The sequence below is a fragment of the Balaenoptera borealis genome, assembly GCF_965194805.1.
Source record: "Balaenoptera borealis genome assembly, chromosome: 11".
NCBI lineage: Eukaryota > Metazoa > Chordata > Mammalia > Artiodactyla > Balaenopteridae > Balaenoptera > Balaenoptera borealis.
The window spans coordinates 12,047,088-12,065,041 of record NC_138868.1 but is presented as its reverse complement, the minus strand read 5'-3'; the positions used below and the strand labels follow the sequence as shown (position 1 = coordinate 12,065,041).

The 17,954-nt window shown below is 42.1% G+C and overlaps 1 protein-coding gene across 1 annotated transcript; it reads left to right on the top strand.

Annotated features, from left to right (window-relative positions):
- Positions 1 to 2,728: 2,728 nt before the first annotated feature.
- On the top strand, positions 2,729 to 17,331 carry LOC309605405 (olfactory receptor 9I1-like). Its single transcript, XM_082341255.1, has one exon. It carries the CDS (start codon positions 12,083 to 12,085, stop codon positions 13,019 to 13,021), a length of 939 nt encoding a protein of 312 aa, XP_082197381.1. The 5' UTR covers positions 2,729 to 12,082; the 3' UTR covers positions 13,022 to 17,331.
- Positions 17,332 to 17,954: the final 623 nt, after the last annotated feature.

The window sequence follows — 17,954 nt, the reverse complement described above, 5'->3', positions numbered from 1 at the left end:
TTTATTTATGGCTGTGTTGGGTCTTCGTTTCTGTGCGAGGGCCTTCCCCAGTTGCGGCAAGTGGGGGCCACTCTTCATCGCGGTGCGCGGGCCTCTCACTATCGCGGCCTCTCTTGTTGCGGAGCACAGGCTCCAGACGCGCAGGCTCAGCAATTGTGGCTCACAGGCCCAGTTGCTCCGCGGCATGTGGGATCCTCCCAGACCAGGGCTCGAACCCGTGTCCCCTGCATCGGCAGGCAGACTCTCAACCACTGCGCCACCAGGGAAGCCCAGACTTTTCACTTTTGATGTCCAGTGGTGTGAGTGCCATGTACAAGAAGGAGCATGTAGGATCTAGCTGCTCCAGAAATGGAGGTCTTGGAAAAAATCCCCGCAGGGGATGACCCTGGGTGCCCAGGGATTTTCTCCCAGCTCACTTCCCGCCTGGAGGGCTTACTCAAATTGCGCTTGATGGGAGCAGCGGGCTTTGGCAGGGGTCAGAGGTTAATGACCACCGCTTGCATGGTATCATCTTGCAAGGCCAGAGGGTCTGTCCGCTTGGCGGCCAGGACACCTCCAGCTTCCCCCAGCCTTAGTTGACGATAGGAGCCCTTCTGCTGCCTTTCTAACTGTTCCTTGAGAGCCCAGCTTATTCCTGCCTCAGGGCCTTTGCACTTGTGGTTCCTGCTGTCTGCAATGTTTTTCACATCAGAAGATGCTCTTGTGTCTTTTTTTCATGCAGATCTCAGTGTAAACGCCACATCAGAGAGACCTTTTCTGACTTCCAGGAGTCTCCTTTCTCTGTCACCACACCAGACAGCTACTATCACATCACCCTACTCTATTTCTTTATAACACCATTTTCTCTGTCTCTGCCTATTAGAATGTAAACTCCATGAGGGCAGATATTTCATCTGTTTGGTTCATTATCATATCTTTAGTGCCCAGCTCCCGGCATATAATAGGAACACAATAAATATTTCTCAAACAAATGAAAGGAGATATCCTTAATGTTTCTATAGTTCACTCAGAAAAGTCAAACACCTCATTAGAAAAACAAGGCAAAGAATATGAATGCTAAAATTACAAAAAAGAAATAAAGTGGCTAAATAACACAGGAAAAATGTTTAACATCAGAAGCATGTATGAAGACCCTTAAAAATGAAAATGCCCTTCCCCCCACAGTTCTGCTTCTAAAAATTTATCCCAAGGAAATAATCATTACTATCTATAGAAATGTATGGTCATGCTACTTTTATTTCATAATAAAAAATTGAAAATATCAAATTGACCAAAATGATTTAGGTGTAATAGGATATTTTGGTTGTGAGGAGCTGGGGTTCAAATGTAAGCATCCCCCAATGCACACACTTGCTCTTCGTTCTTGGATGGTGCGTGGGTGGAGTTGACAAGGACCACTGATCTAAACAGGAGGCTGAGGAATTTCCCCTGAGATAAGGGATTCAAACTCAGATATCCACAGAGGCTCAGGGATATAAAATATCCTCAGTTGGCCTGGGTTGGGGTGAACCTGTGAGGAACCCACCATAAGGGAATGAAGACCACGTCTTCCCGGCGGGCAGGGCCACATCATTTGTGGTGGGTGTTACTGTCAGATGGACAAAGTAGCAGATGAAGAGATCATTTCCATCCACTGTGCTGGTGGATGGTGGCGGAGGCGGGGAGTGATTTAAGAGTTTAGCACTTTGGGGCAGAAGCCCATTTACTGTGGGGCTGCCTCATTAACCCTGGAGCAGGCTGGGAGTGCAAAACGGTGACTCAACACTAGGGCAGCTCTGTGGAATGGGCAGTGGTTCTAGGAAACATTGAGATGAGGTGGAGTACGAATGCAAATGTGACCTCATCATGTGACCACTGAGGTGGAGAATGCGCAGGATAAAATGCTAAGTAGACAACAGTGTTTGCAATATACATTTTCTCCATCACATGTGAGGATAAGGAATCCCATACATCTTTTTTTAAAAGTATGCACAGAAAATTTTATTTATATTGAAAGTTCAAACTAATGAATTCACAATTATTAGAGTTCAGCAAGTATTCCAGGTAAAAGGACCTACATAAATAATTATCAATAGCCTTTCTCGACAAATATCATTTGATATCACTTATACATGGACTCTAAAAAAGTGATACAAATGAATTTATTTACAAAACAGAAATAGACTCACAGACATAGAAAACAAATTTATGGTTACCAAAGGGGAAAGGAGGGGAGAGGGATAAATTGGGAATTCAGGATTAACAGATACACACTACTATGTATAAAATAGATAAACAACAAGGACCTACTGTATAGCACAGGGAACTATATACAATATCTTGTAAAAACCTATAATGAAGAAGAATCTGAAAAAAAAAGTACATATATATGTATAACTGCATTATTTTGTTGTTTACCTCAATCATTGTAAATCAACTATACTTCAATAAAAAAATAATTTAAAAAGTTAAAAAAAAATAGATAGCCTTTCTCTACATGAGCAGTAATCAATAAAACAATGAAAGGGAAAACTAAAGGTCTAATGAAGGGACTGAATGAATGGAAGGGAGGTCTCATATCTCATAGATTTGTATAGGCTTAGAGTTGTAAGGCTGTGTCCTGTGTGTAGCAATGAGAAATACCACAAATCCTTACTAATGTTTTCAAAATTATGCAAATCTGTTTCAATTACCTTTCTATCAAGACTAGAAGGATATTAAATCTCAGAAATATATATATATAAAATTTAAAAATATATATATATATTTTTCCCTATAGGGTCTTTCCTTTACCGAAGAGTTTTGAGGATTCTTATATTCCAGAAAACTGGGGGATGTCTTTTGCATTCAGGTTATCACGACTACCCTTGTGATTGTTCAAGTGCAGGTGGTATAACAGATGAGGACAATCTCACCAACTTTGTGACAAGTTTGGGAGTTAGTTTTTCTTTTCTTGTGGTCACCTAGACTTTTAGGGTGTAGAGTCTCAGGGTATAGTGTTTGATGGCCCCAACACCATGAGCTGCCCCACAAGAGGTCTCACCATTTTCCAGGGCGTTTCAGTGGACTATCGTTTCCTCCCACTTGAGTAACATAATAGCTACATTTCTCTTGTTAACTCACCCCAGTGGAACAGTATAAAAATAGTGTATGAACTTCAACCCTGATTTTTAAAAAATGTATATGAATGTCTATAGGAAGGATATTAATAGTACCAGACCCTATTCTGTGTGTTTTATATGTATCTTCTTTAACCTCCATGTCCATCTCAGGAGGTGGGTTTAGAGAAGTGACATAACTTACTTAAATTCCCAAGGTAGAGAAGGAGGATTCGAACTCAGTCTACTGCCAGAGTTTATGTGCCAAATAACTATGGTCTAGTGCCTTTCCCTCCAGCTGTTAACAGCACTTACTGGAGTGGTGTGATTATAGTGGTTTAAATGCCTTCCTTTATGGTTTTTGGACACTGTCCAAATTTTCCACCCTAAATAGCGGTATTTATAATCAGCTAACTGACATCAAGAAGTACAGGATAGTGGTTAAGAGCAAGGTGTCTGGAGGTATCATGCCAGGCTTCCCTGGTTCCAAACTCAGCTTTCCCCCTTACTACCTGTGTGACCATGGGTGGTTATTTCACCTCTCTGAGCCTCAGTTTCCTCACTGGTAGAATAGAATAATAATAGTATCTACCTCATAGGATTGTTGTGAGGAGTCAATGGGTTAAACTTGGATAAAACTAATATGGTATGCTAGGTACTCTCTAAGTACTTTATATGCAGATTATTAATATTAGTTGAGTAAATGAGTAAGCAGGCTGCTGAGACTTCACATAGTCACTAATTTCACTTGTGCCCCATAAATGAGATTGTTCAGAAGGGATCTCCTTGGGTGGTTGACAACTTCTCAGAGAGAAGAACGTAGAAATATCTACCCCCATCCCCCAAATGAGATTAAATTATGGTGGGAGCTGCCAGACAGGACAAAGTTTGAGTGGGAAGGAACTGAGAAAACTAACTTTGCAGGGGCCCTTTTCTGAAGGTTTCTCTCCTCTGGGACTCAGAGAAACCTAATTAGAAGCTTAGGGTCTGATTAGAGTACCCCAATCCGTGGCTAATCCCCCTGCCCCGGTTTTCTAATTGCCTTCACGCAGCATCCAGAATAGGACAGAGATCCAGGCACCTATTAATGGGTGCTTCTGCGTATGTTGGGGCTTATGAGCTGCAGGTGCTGAAGATGTTTATTCCTCTTATGCCTAAAAGCACCATTTGGACATCACATGTACTCCCATCCAGCCTAGTCACCCAGGGAAGGACCTCTTGGCCCTGCTGAAGGTAAGTGTGGCCAAGTTAGATCAGACAGAAAATGAACCACAGTCCAGATTCAAAAAGTACTTGACAAGCTGAATGTTGGTTTCCTCTCATCTAAAAAGGGTTTATCTCTTTTTTTCTTTAGAGAGTAGGGTCAAAGCTAGCGTGGTTTGTGAGGGAGCACAGTGTACTGGGAGTTATTAGTTTTGCTTCCTCTTGCAGTGATGCAAGACACTTAGCATCTTTGGGTCTCAGTTTCCTCATTTATACCATGGGACTGATAATGCATCTCATACCTGCTTCAGGTGATTGTTTATAGAATCAGAAGAGACAAGGTAGGTGAGACTATGTGGAAGACTATGGAGGCTATTTCAAGTAAGGGCTTACACTGAGAAAAGGGAAAGAGCAAGAAGCAACTCTTGTTGAACCTCTCAGAAATTTGTAAAATTCTGGCAGGTATTTGGAATGTGATGGTACTGACATTACAGAGAGAGCTGGAAACTACAGATAGGCTCTAAAACAGAACGAGCTCCTTTGTGGGAGAATAATTTCCCCATCATAGGAATTGTTCCAGCTCCATAAAGATTGGTCAGAAAGGGTCACCATTAGCTCAAAGGCCAGCCATCAGAGATGCCCTAGACAGGATTTCTGCTGTGTGTGGGAGGTAAATCTCAGATTCCTGCAGTTGAGAGATCGTGAAGTTACCTTCTATGAGTGCTCACTAAGCCCCCCTAAAGCACAGAGAACTGAGGTCTTTCTTTTAGGACGGGTCAGCTGGGCACTGACTTTGGGAGAAGCTCTAAGGATGTTAGGAGGTGTAAAAACCCCATCCCTTTAACCCCAGAGCTAAAGAGACCTCATGCTCCTGCCCACGCTTTTTAAGGCTGGTTCTGTCCAGGTATTCCCCATCACCAGAACTCCTCTCCCCTCCCAATCCCCCTTTAAGGCGGGGGGCACAGTTCACCTGTTCTCACCACTCTCTGAGAGGCAGAGGGCTTGAGTACTTCTGGGCAACAGAAAAGCTGTGCTAAGACCCTGAAAAGGTGAAGCAGCCTAAGCAGTAGAAAGAGTGTCTTGTCAGGCTGCAGGAGATCTGTCACTCCCAACGTTTTGCATTGGTGTTTGCTTCTGGGCAAGACCCTCCTCATCTTGGGGCCTCTTTTCCTCATCTCTACTTCACCTGCCTGAAGGCAAAAGGGCAGGACCATGACCTTTAGAAACACCTTTAAGTTGCAGGATTCTGCTGCACACTCTGTCCAGTGAGCAGATAGGGCAGAGTGAGCAGGCATTGGTGAAGGAGAAGTGCAAGAGATTTGAGGTCAGTGTTTGGACAGAATTTATATGCCATTCTGGAAGTTTATTGTAGGATCACAAAGTGAGGAAGATCTCAAGACTTCAACTTTTCAGATCTCCCCACGCCTCCACCTCCCATCTTCAGGCAGGGCATCTGTATCACCATAACCACCAAGCTGAGGGATTGGGCGGTGCTGTGGAAAGGGTTCTGGGTCTCAGTTCTGGCTGCTTTTCTTTCTAGCTATGTGACCTTTGGACAAATCTGTTGACCTCTCTGAGTCCCCACTTTCCTCACCTCAAAATGGGTTATGTGAGAGTCAGATGGGATAATAGGAGTGCAACGTTTTAAAGTGAGGGATCATGAAAGTCATTTGCAATTCAGGGGAAGGGAGTTCACACCTTCCATTGTATGCAACAGAACCAATCTTTATTGAGAACACAGGCCTGTCCTCGCAGCACTCCTGTGACTTGGGTAGTATTCATGTCCATCTTAGAGGTGAAACAGCTGAAGTCCAGATAATTTCCATGACTGGCTGGAACTTGACCTCACTGTGATAGAACTTCAAAATATTCTGGTTCCATGACGCCACGCTGGTTCTGCCTTTCTGCTATTTTCAGTGGGGCTTGCTGGAGAATACTTTCCTATGTATTTATAAGTTTAAATTCAACCAGTAAATGACCTATTAAAGTTTTCTGCCAAACAAGTTTCTGGGAAAAAGAGGAGCTCTTGAATAGTCTATTTTTATCTCTAGATTGAGCTACTGTTTACTTGAACACAGAGTGTTGGTGGAAGAAACTTTTTTTTTTTTCACCACTTAAGCATCCTTAGGACCCAAGTCCACCCTGACACTTTGAGTGGCAAAGCATCTTGTACCTCGTTCCTTTATTCCTTTTTCCTCTTCAAGCTCCCACAAGCAGATGATACCAGCTCTGTTCTAGTGACACAGGGAGGATCATTATCATCTAATGTCTGTTTAGTTCTATGTACACATCACTGCATCCCTAGTGCACAGTGTACTGCTGGGCACAGGATATAAAGGCAGATCCTTTAGAAATCTTTGTTGCACATTTCCAGCTGAGAACAAAGGCTACACAATTTTAGGCACATCATACAAACTTTTATATCTTACCATTTTAAAATATCTTTAAACCTGACTCGGAGGATCTAAGTGGATTAGTTTCGCTGAGCTATATAAATACTTTTCAGATCCATGGCTCTGTATTTTCCACAGTACGTGCTATTATAAAGCTGGCGTCTGGACCCTTATAACAATCCCTTCCAAGTGCAAACTTATTACTTTGAGAATCATCTTCCCATATATTTTCTCGATTAATCCATATTTAGCCTCTTGGCTAGTCCAGTGTTTTCTCTGCTCTGAGATGCAGGTGGGGCATCTGCTGGACTTCTTCTCTTCTGAAACCCTCCTTAGTTTTCTGAAATTTAGTGGTGGTTTTGAGGAGGTTAATAAAATCCCAAAGAGCAAACAATCTCAGGGTCTTTCTCCTTCAGCTTTGGAATGTGTGAATTAGATGTCCAGGTGTGTTTACTATTGACTGACATAAAAATGAAGCCGTGGGTCCTGAGCAGACATGACTAATGTGGGGGAAAGATAACCTAGAGTTAGTGGTCCACCAGGAAGTGTCTGGAAGTGAAATATTTCTGTGCCCAATCAACAATTAGATAACAGGGTTTCCCTGGTGGCGCAGTGGTTAAGAATCCGCCTGCCAATGCAGGGGACATGGGTTCGAGCCCTGGTCCTGGAAGATCCCACGTTCCGTGGAGCAACTAAGCCCGTGTGCCACAACTACTGAGCCTGCGCTCTAGAGCCCACGAGCCACAACTACTGAGCCCATGTGCCACAAGTACTGAAGCCCGCATGCCCTAGAGCTCGTGCTCCACAACAAGAGAAGCCACCGCAGTGAGAAGCCCGTGCACCGCAACAAAGAGGAGCCCCCGCTTGCCACAACTAGACAAAGCCCGCGCACAGCAACGAGGACCCAACACAGCCAAAAATAAAAATAAATAAATTTATTTTAAAAAAAAGCAACAATTGGATAACAGAGCACTGAGAATGTGAAATGCTGACATTGATCAGTACTGTGGCATTAATGATGCCATTAAGGATCCCCTTTCTTCCTGTGCATCCTTAAAACCCAGCAATTTCAACTATTTTGTGGGCTTCAAAGACAGGAAACTGCTGCTTCAGTGTTCCATTCATATTTCCCCAGCAACTTAGTTTATCTAAATTGCCTGGGACTAAATATTTTCCTCTGAGGCCACACTGATCCAGGGTTCTTCTCCCTGCCTAGAGATTTTGTGCAGCCACTGTTGGTTTTCTTTAACCATAATTATTAGGAAGCAGATTGGCTGTTCTATCTAGAATTATCAATTATTTTGGAGCAGTTCAGGAGTTTAGACAAGGTATCACAAGGCAAGTTGGAACTCTTCTTGGAGAGAACAAATTTTCCAGCTCCTCTGAAGATCAGCAAACACTTGGCAACCTTGATTTTCTTTAACATTTTCCTTTGCCTATTAAAAAATGGAGGTACCTGATGTTCAGAAGGATGACATTAATGTGCATTGTGGGTTAGGAGACCCTCCATGCTTCTCACTGTGTCTCAAAACGCAGTCCCAGGTCACTATCTTAGAATTTGGGTTTATGAAGATTTCAGGAACTCGCTACAGTAGCAAAGAACTTGAGACCCCCCCTGAGCTTTCCATTTTCTCCCTTGAGCATCTGCCTTTCTTCGTCATCCACAGATGGGTCTGATTTAGGCTGACCCACTGTTCGTGCACTGTCTTTCCAGAACCCATTTGGCAAAGTCCTCTGGCAGCACTGTTATTGGTCTGAGGCTGATAGGGCTGATCATTCTGATGATCCTGGCTTTGGGCAAACAGGTGATTTTATTTTGTCTTGATTTATTCATCGATATCTCTTTCCAAAAGAGACTTAAAGTGGCTTATAAAAATGCATGACATGCAGCAAGATAAAATAAATAAAAAATGAGGAGTGAGACTTGGACAAAGGGAAAGTACAGGTAGGAAATGATGAGGAGCCAGGAACAAGGTTGTTTCACGTGACTTTTGTCTTGACACTCAAACCCGTGCTGGAGGTGATGGTTCCTTGGTGGCTGCACACTCTTGATTAGAGTTTGATTCTGATGGTAGCCCTGTGCACCTCTTCTACCTTCCCATCCCTGCAGGTGAGACAAGACCAATAAAGATGATACTGCAAAAAGGAGAACATGTGCAATGTTTTCAGAACCGGGGTTATTTTCCAAAATCTATATTTAACTTATGTTTACTCTCCTCTTTGCCAAAACACAGAGAGTAATGTATATAAAGCCTTGAAAAATTTCTGGTACTCACTAGATGTTAACTCATTATTATCATACTCGTGAACAATGGGATAGCTGTTGGGAGCATGGCCTTGGAGTCCAACAGACCTTGGTTCTAATCCCAGCCTGGTGGTTTACCTACCACCAAATTACAAATTAAGTAATTTGATTAACCAAATTACTTAATCTCTGCAAGCCTCTATTTTCCAGTCTATAAATAAGGATAATAACAATATCTGGCGTTGGGGGATTGTGAAAAGTCAGTGAGGCAGTTTATGTAAAACACCTAGAACAGTATCTCACCCAAAGGGAGTGCTGTTTTAATGCCATTCTTCATTATTGTTATTAATACATGCCCTTTCCCTCTGTCATGGGACTTTTAAGAAGAGAAGAGAACCATCACGTTGTAGAACAAGATGCAATGTTTGAGATTAGTGAGTGCAGCCTTCTCACGTGAGGACACGGACCCGGAGATGGGAAAATAGTTGCTTGAGTTTACATAGTACATCAGTGGCAGACAGCAGATGTAACTTCAGGCCTCCAGATGCTGTTTCCAGCCTTCCTACCATATACTCTCCCTGGCTTATCATAATCAGCAGCCCCTCCCCCACCATGACACTCTACTCCAAAGGAGACTAGTCCCCCTCCCTCAGAGGAGATCTAAAAGTGTCTCTTAGGGGAGTGGTGGGATGAGGTGGTTCTCCCGACTTGTGCATCTCTAGCTGGGGTTGCCTGGAGCTCGGCTAGTGTCTCACTTCCTGGGTCAGAGTCATGAGCCATATGTCGGTTCATGGAAGCACAATGAATTTAGAGCCAGGAGTCCCGGTGTGGTCTTGGGACAGTTGATTTAACCGTTTGAGCCTCATTGGACTCAGTAACAAAATGGGCATCACTGAAATTTCTGAATGTCAGAACAAACTAGTGGTTGAAAACTCATTTTTGTAACAGTTACATGTATTGAGTATTTACCCTGTACTAAGCACAGCTTGTATTTCCATGAGTTATCTCTTTACCTCCCATAGCACAGCAGTACGGGTATTGCTGTTGCATGGGTATTTAGTCTAAGATGCTAGAGGTCAAGTACCTTGCCCAAGGTCATACAAACAGAAATGACTGAGTTTGGAACAAGCTCTGTCTGTCTTCAGGGCCCATTTTCTTAGCCACTGTGCTATATTGTTGGGATTCCAGTCTTACCTTTACGCTGAGTGATGGTAGGCTGATTACTGAGCCTCTAATGCCTTAGGGACTTCTCTCTGTATTAGGAGGTTGACACTTCTGAACAAAGTTGCCTTGAGAGTGTTTCACAAGGACCGCAAGAACTCTATAGGTTGTGTAATGGAAGTGGAGTGGTCCATTGCTGGTGTCTTCATTTTCTATTGTTTGTGGATAAATGATGTGTGCAAATAAGCATGAATAGTTACCTGATCCCTAGCATATCTGCTGAAATATCACCTTTTCAATGAACCTTCCCTGATGATCTTATTTAATACCCCTCTCCATACTTTGGATCTCCCAAAGCTCTGTGTGTGTGTGTGTGTGTGTGTGTGTGTGTGTGTTTCATAGCCCTTATCTTCTATCATGGTAAAAAATATACTTCTTTTTTTTTTTTTTTTTTAAAACATATTTTGTATATGCCTTGCTCTTCTGCTAGAATGACCACACCACAAGGGAAAGATCATTGTTTGTGTTTTGTTCCAAGCAACCAGAAGAGTGCCTAATGCATTGTAAGTTCTCAGCAGATTCTTATTGAATAATTAAATGAACATAGTCTCTCTCTCTTTTTCTCCCCCTTTGGTCAAGATGATTTGTGTGAATTCCAAGAACACAGCGAGTTATTGTTTTGGTTGAAAGTCAGTATTATATTGGGCCCTAAGGTAAAAAAAAACTCCTAAATATTTACATTATCAGGAATTCAGTGGGGGAGGGGTAAACACCAGATGTTGACGTTTATTTCATCATTAGATCAGGTTTTGCCAAACACTGGTGAAAGTTTCATTTTCTTATTTATCTAAAATCCTATGAGATCTTTCTCAAATTCAGTTTTTGTTTCAAGGATGGAAGGAGGACAAAAAGAATCACCTTTGAAGTCCACATTCAGCATTTCCATTACCTCAACGGATCGGCATCCAAAGGTACCGAGACAAGATTGTCTAAATATCTGGCAAGAGCTTCATCTCTATTAGCATTCTAAACTCGATGTGATGGCTTTGTCTCTTAAGGAGCTTTGTAGGTTAATTCTGGAATGGCTTGATTCATGATTCTTACTGACTGATAATGATCTGGCATTTTAAAATAATGGGACTGTTCCTCTGGAATAAGTGAACCTGGAAACCAGGCCATGTTGCTTGGCAGAAAGAGAGAAGAAGAAGACACTTGGCAGGCAACAGGCTGTAGAAGTTCCAACAGTGCTTGCTCTTCACAGCTGTCTTGTATCCAAGCCCATTGGGTTCATGTGCACATCAAAACAACCACAAAGAAAGAGTTGATATTGGGACTCCAGGGGGCTGTGGACTTGGAGATAAGAAGATTCCAGAGTATACATGAACCTAGAAGCATGTTACATTATTGCAGAATTTAGAAAAAAATAATTCTGTGTGAGTTGGACCAAGTGTTAGGTACAGTATATAAGTGATGTCCTTCACAGTAATATTGTGACTTTGGCATTGACATTCTCATTAAGCCAACAAGGAGACTGAGGTTCAGAAAGTTGAATTAACTTGCCCAAGGTCTCAAGGGATGGGAACCTTGGTCTGATATCAAAGCCCATGTCCTTAGTACTATACCACTAGGTTTTCTCCAACAAAGTGTTATTTTCTGGCTTTTCAGTGAGACTGATGAAGCTTCCCAATTTGCCACCTGTAAGAAGTTAGAAAATGTCTAAGGATCTGAGTTCTAGCTCTGGCTTTGCCTCTTTACTATGAAATCATGCACCAGTCACTTTACCTCTTTGACCCTCCTATTCTTCTCTCAAAAGTGGGATTAACCATATGCACTTCCAAGGATCTCTGAAAGATCAAATGAAATAAAGTTTGTAAAAAATGTAAAATGAGTTACAAATCTTAAAGGTTATTATCATTACTGAAAATGATCAAATCAAGCCATGCTCACCTTATTTCATCTTCAATGAGATTTAATTTTTTTATTTCAGCGGGCAATTTAGGTTCATGGCAGAAAATGGCACTGTGGTGACAGAATTCATTTTGATGGGGCTCCAGCTGTGGGCAGAGCTGCAGACGGGTCTCTTCTTTGTGTTTCTGGTCCTTTATCTCATCACCATAGGAGGTAACCTGGGGATGATAGCGCTGATTCAGAGTGACCGTTGCCTCCAGACCTCCATGTACTTCTTCCTCAGCCACCTTCCCTTCCTGGACATTTGCTATTCTTCTATTATTGTCCCTCAGTTGCTGGAGACCTTGGGTACTGATCAGATGGTCATCACCTTTGAGCACTGTACCATCCAGTTCTTTGTCACACTCTGTGCTAGTACTGAATGTGTCCTTTCGGTGGTGATGGCCTATGACCTCTATGGGGCCGTGAGTAACCCTCTCCTCTATGCCACTGCAATGACACCTCAGACCCGCCTGGGGTTGGTGGCTAGGGCATATGGTGGTGCCATGGTCAATTCTGTGATCCGCACTGGGTGTACCTTCTCCATCTCCTTCTGTAAGTCCAACCATATGGATTTCTTCTTTAGTGACCTCCCACCTCTGCTGAAGCTTGCCTGTAGTGAGACCAGACCACGAGAACGGGTGATCTACCTCTTAGCTTTCTTGGTCATTACAACCAGCGTTTCAGTGATTTTTATATCCTACCTGTTCATCATTCAGGCTATTCTGAAGATTCGTTCAGCTGGTGGCAAAGCCAAGACTTTCTCTACCTGTGCTTCTCACATAACGACAGTGGCTCTTTTCTTTGGGACACTGATATTCATATACCTGAAAGGTAACATGGGAAAATCCCTTGGGGAGGGCAAGACTGTGTCAGTATTTTACACTGTGGTCATCCCTATGCTGAACCCAATGATCTACAGCCTGAGGAACAAGGAAGTGAAGGAGGCTCTGAAGAGAGTTCTCAACAGGATGAAGGTTTCCCAAGTAGAGTAAGACTTGAGCTCCATCAATTCAGAAGTTCCTGCAAATCATCCTTTGGGCTTTTGGCTTGTCCTCTTAACACAGGAACCAGATCTCATTATTACAAAAACATACTGAGGCAAAAAAATGTATATTTAGTTTCCAGGAATTTCTTTATTAGCTCTATGACTTTGAGCCAGATATTCCCTTCCTCAGTTATCACATCAGTAAAAATTGCCTTGCTATGATTAAAGCCAGGATCAAGAGAGATGGAATGGCAAAGGGTTTTATAAGTAATAACATGCTATAAAATGTAAAATTTATTTTTCTGACCTGTCCTGGATATTGTTTAGTGTTTTCTCAGCTACATATTTTTTTCCCACTAAGCTAATGTTTGTACCTTGACTAATTACAAAACAATAGCTTATTGCTTACATAGTAAGGACAATCACCTTCTTTGGTTGTGGGTAGTGGGGTGGAAATCAGCCTTGACCAAAGAAAACTTTCCTCAACATTCAATCATATATAATTTAGGTATTTGTCATGGAAAATACAAGTAGCTAAAGAGAGGAAGAAAAAATAGAGGAAAAGGAGATGTGAACTAGGAAATGTTCAAGTAGAAAAAGTTAATTTCCCGAGATAATGTAGAGGAACAAGACACTGTAGAATGAAAGAAAGGTATAATGATTTGCATTAATTATTGAAAACAGTTTGATCTTGACGTAGAGCTGAAGTGAGCCCGATATATAACTTTTGAAATATATCTTGATCACCAAAGGTCAGAATCTCTGTTTAATTTCTGAAGCATTGTTCATGGACCATCTGCCTCAGTTAACTCAAGTTATTTTCTATTCTTCAGTAATGAAAACCGCTATCTACTTCCATCTCCTGTAGGATATTTACTTTATCCGAAGACAGATGACTATGAATCTGACCTCCACCTTTTAATGATCTTCACATCTGCTAGAAATATTACTTGGGAAACAACTCCATGGAGATTCCACAATCTTATTCATCAATTCAGCAAATATTTACTGATGATCAACTACGTATCAGAAATAACACTAGGCTCAGAAATATAGTAATAAGTAAGATAGACACGGTTCCTCCTTTATGGAGGTTAGAACCTGGGGCATAGACAGATATTGAACCATTACATAGTTAATTGATTCTTTGGTATGATTTTGGAAAGTGGAAGGAAAGAAGCAGCACAGGGTATTGTTATCCTGTATGGTAGGGTGCTGACCTAGATGGTGTGGTCAGGAAAGCCTTTCTAGAGTTACTAACATTTAAGCTGAGGCTTAAAGAGTAAATATGTTATAATCATGGGATGGGGACACCATTCCAGATAGAAAGAGTTGCAAATACAAGGGTCTGTGAAACAGGATGCCTTGAGGAACTGAGAAGCCAGAGTGGCTGCAGCATAAGGAGTGAGATGCTTAGTGTGAAATGCAGCTGGTGAATTCAAGAGAAACCAGGTCACAGAGAGCCTTGCAGGCTCATTTAGGGACTTGTGGGCTTCACTCCAAGAGCAAGGGATGAAATGATTGTATCTGAATTTTAAGAAGATCCCTTTGACTGCAGTGTGATGGGTGGAATGGGGGTTCTTGGTAGTGGAGATGGAGGGAAACAGGTCCACTTCATCTAAGAAACAACAAATGGTGTATCCCAAGGCAAGGTGCTTGATTGCCACACAATACTGTATGCTCCATTGTAGAACACATATTAAGCCAGAGAAAGCTAACAGGTAGGTGTATGACCATGCTATTGGTAGAGGACTGATTCTTGGAAAAATGGTGAAATTGGGGAAATATGCTTTTGGAGGCATCCATTTTGGTATACCTTTTCATTGGTATACCTTTACTTCCCTGAATTGAGGACCTAACTAACATACATTCAGGTATACACCATGTGTCTGTTCATCAAAATAGCCAACAACTACTTCTTCTTAAGAGGGCAACACATTTTCAGTGACTCCTACAATATGCCAGGCTGTGTTAATGGGCTGAAGAAATCCTCCCTTGGAGGAGTTCTTGCATCCCTTGGAGGAGTTCTTGCGTCCCTTGGAGGAATTCTTTTAAGTCAGGAAAAACCTTCGACTTAAAAAATAAGTAAATGGGGAAAACACTAGACAGTGAGTATGCTATTTTATTTGTGGTGGGAGCTGCCTCACACTTCTCCGCCCTTCTTCTTGGTGAGTGGCAACAAACTTTGCCTATAAATGAATGCCCTTTGATACAGTATTTGATGTATATACAATTGCTTAAGGGATGAACCAAGTGAATAAAAATAAAATGAAGTTTTAGTGTGTTTTAGGGGACCACCTTCTGGTGATGAGAGAAGGCAGCAGAGGAAATGGCATTTATGTTGAATTTCCGCTTACGTATATTAATAAATGAATGAAAACATTCATTAATTACCTAATGTGTGGCAGGCTCTGTGCCAGGAATTTTCACTTATCTCATTGACAGACCTCATTCTATACATAATCTTTTAGAAAATGGGATCCTAGGAGGGTTGATTTTATGTGCTAATCTGACTGGGTCATGGGAAGCCAGATATTTGGCTAAACATTACTTCTGGGTGTGTCTGTGAGGATGCTTCCAGATGAGATAAGCATCTGATAAGCACCTGCTCAGTAAAGCAGGTTCCCCTCCCCAGTGTGGGTGGGCACCACCCAAGCTTGAGGGCTTGAACAGAACAAAAGGCAGAGGAAAGGGGAATTCATTCTTTCTCCTCTGCCTGACTGCTTGAACTGGAACAGCAGTTTTCTTCTGAACTTGAACTGGGATTTACACCATCAGGTTCCCTGGTTATTGAGCCCTGGACTACACCGCTGTTTCCTAGGTTTCCTGATTGTGGGAATTCTTAGCCTCTATAAAAGAAATCGTGTGGGTCAATTCCTTATCATAAATCTCTTGCTATGCCATAAACAGATCCATCACCTCCAGAAGTTTCCTACCACCCTCTTTATTTATTATTATTATTATGATTATTATTTTGTGATAAGAACACTTAAGATAAGATCTACCGTCTTAGCAAATTTTAAAGTATACACTAGAGGGACTCTGTGAAGGCTCACGACAAGGAGTACTTCCCAGAATTTCTGCTGCCTGTGTCCTTGTCCCCGTGGTCAGCCACAGCCATGCCCTGCCTCTGCAAGAGACCCTCCAACAGTAGCAGGTTTTCTGTTTGGCTGAAGGCTTCCCTAAGACCTCATTAGACCCTCGCTGATTTTAACCATGGGAAAGACTGTAGAATGTGAGTAAACCATGACTCTCCAGCTGTGTTTCTGTAACTCAGATATTTACAGGTGAGGAAATGGAGTCCCAGAGAGCTTAAGTGAATTGCTGAAGTCCACCTAGAGAGGCAAATTTGACTGTGTGGCTGACAGGGTCTTGGTGCTCAGGCTGGGTGCCACGCCTGAGCCTCTGAGGTGGGAGAGCCAAGTTCAGGACATTGGTCCACCAGAGACCTCCTGGCTCCACGTAATATCAAAAGGTGAAAGCTCTCCCAGAGATCTCCATCTCAACGCTAAGACCCAGCTCCACTCAACAACCAGCAAGCTACAGTGCTGGACACTATGCAAAACAACTAGCGAGACAGGAACACAATCACACACATTAGCAGAGAGGCTGCCTAAAATCATAAGGTCACAGACACCCCAAAACACCACCAGAAGTGGTCCTGCCCACCAGAAAGACAAAATCTAGCCTCATCCATCAGAAAACAGGAACTAGTCCCCACATCAGGAAGCCTACACAAGCCCTTGAACCAACCTTAGCCACTGGGGGCAGACACCAAAAACAACGGGAACTACAAACCTGCAGCCTGTGAAAAGGAGACCCCAAACACAGTAAGGTAAGCAAAATGAGAAGACAGAGAAACACACAGCAGATGAAGGAGTAAGGAAAAAACCCACCAGAACAAAAAAATGAAGAGGAAATAGGCACTCTACCTGAAAAAGAATTCAGAGTAATGATAGTAAAGATGATCCAAAATCTTGGAAATAGAATGGAGAAAATACAAAAAACGTTTAACAAGGACCTAGAAGAACTAAAGAGCAAACAAAAAATGGTGAACAGCACAATAAATGAAATTAAAAATTCTCTAGAGGAATCAATAGCAGAATAACTGAGGCAGAAGAACGGATAAGTGACCTGGAAGACAGAATGGTGGAATTCACTACTGCAGAACAGAATAAAGAAAAAAGAATGAAAAGAAATGAAGACAGCCTAAGAGTCCTCTGGGACAACATTAAATGCAACAACATTCGCGTTATAGGGGTCCCAGAAGAAGAAGAGAGAGAGAAAGGACCCGAGAAAATATTTGGAGAGATTATAGTCGAAAACTTCCCTAACATGGGAAAGGAAATAGCCACCCAAGTCCAGGAAGCACAGCAAGTCCAATACAGGATAAACCCAAGGAGAAACATGCCACGACACATAGTAATCAAATTGGTAAAAATTAAAGACAAAGAAAAATTATTGAAAGCAGCAAGGGGAAAACGACAAATAACATAAAAGGGAACTCCCATAAGGTAAACAGCTGATTTCTCAGCAGAAACTCTACAAGCCAGAAGGGAGTGGCATGATATACTTAAAGGGATGAAAGGGAAGAACCGACAACCAAGATTACTCTACCCGGCAAAGATCTCATTCAGATTTGAAGGAGAAATCAAAAGCTTTACAGATAAGCAGAAGCTAAGAGAATTCAGCACCACAAAACCAGCTCTACAACAAATGCTAAAGGAACTTCTCTAAGTGGGAAACACAAGAAAAGAAAAGCACCTGCAAAAACAAACCCAAAACAAGAAAATGGTCATAGGAACATTCATACTGATAATTACCTTAAATGTGAATGGATTAAATGCTCCAACCAAAAGACACAGGCTAGCTGAATGGATACAAAAACAAGACCCATATATATGCTGTGACGAAGAGACGCACTTCAGACCTAGGGACAC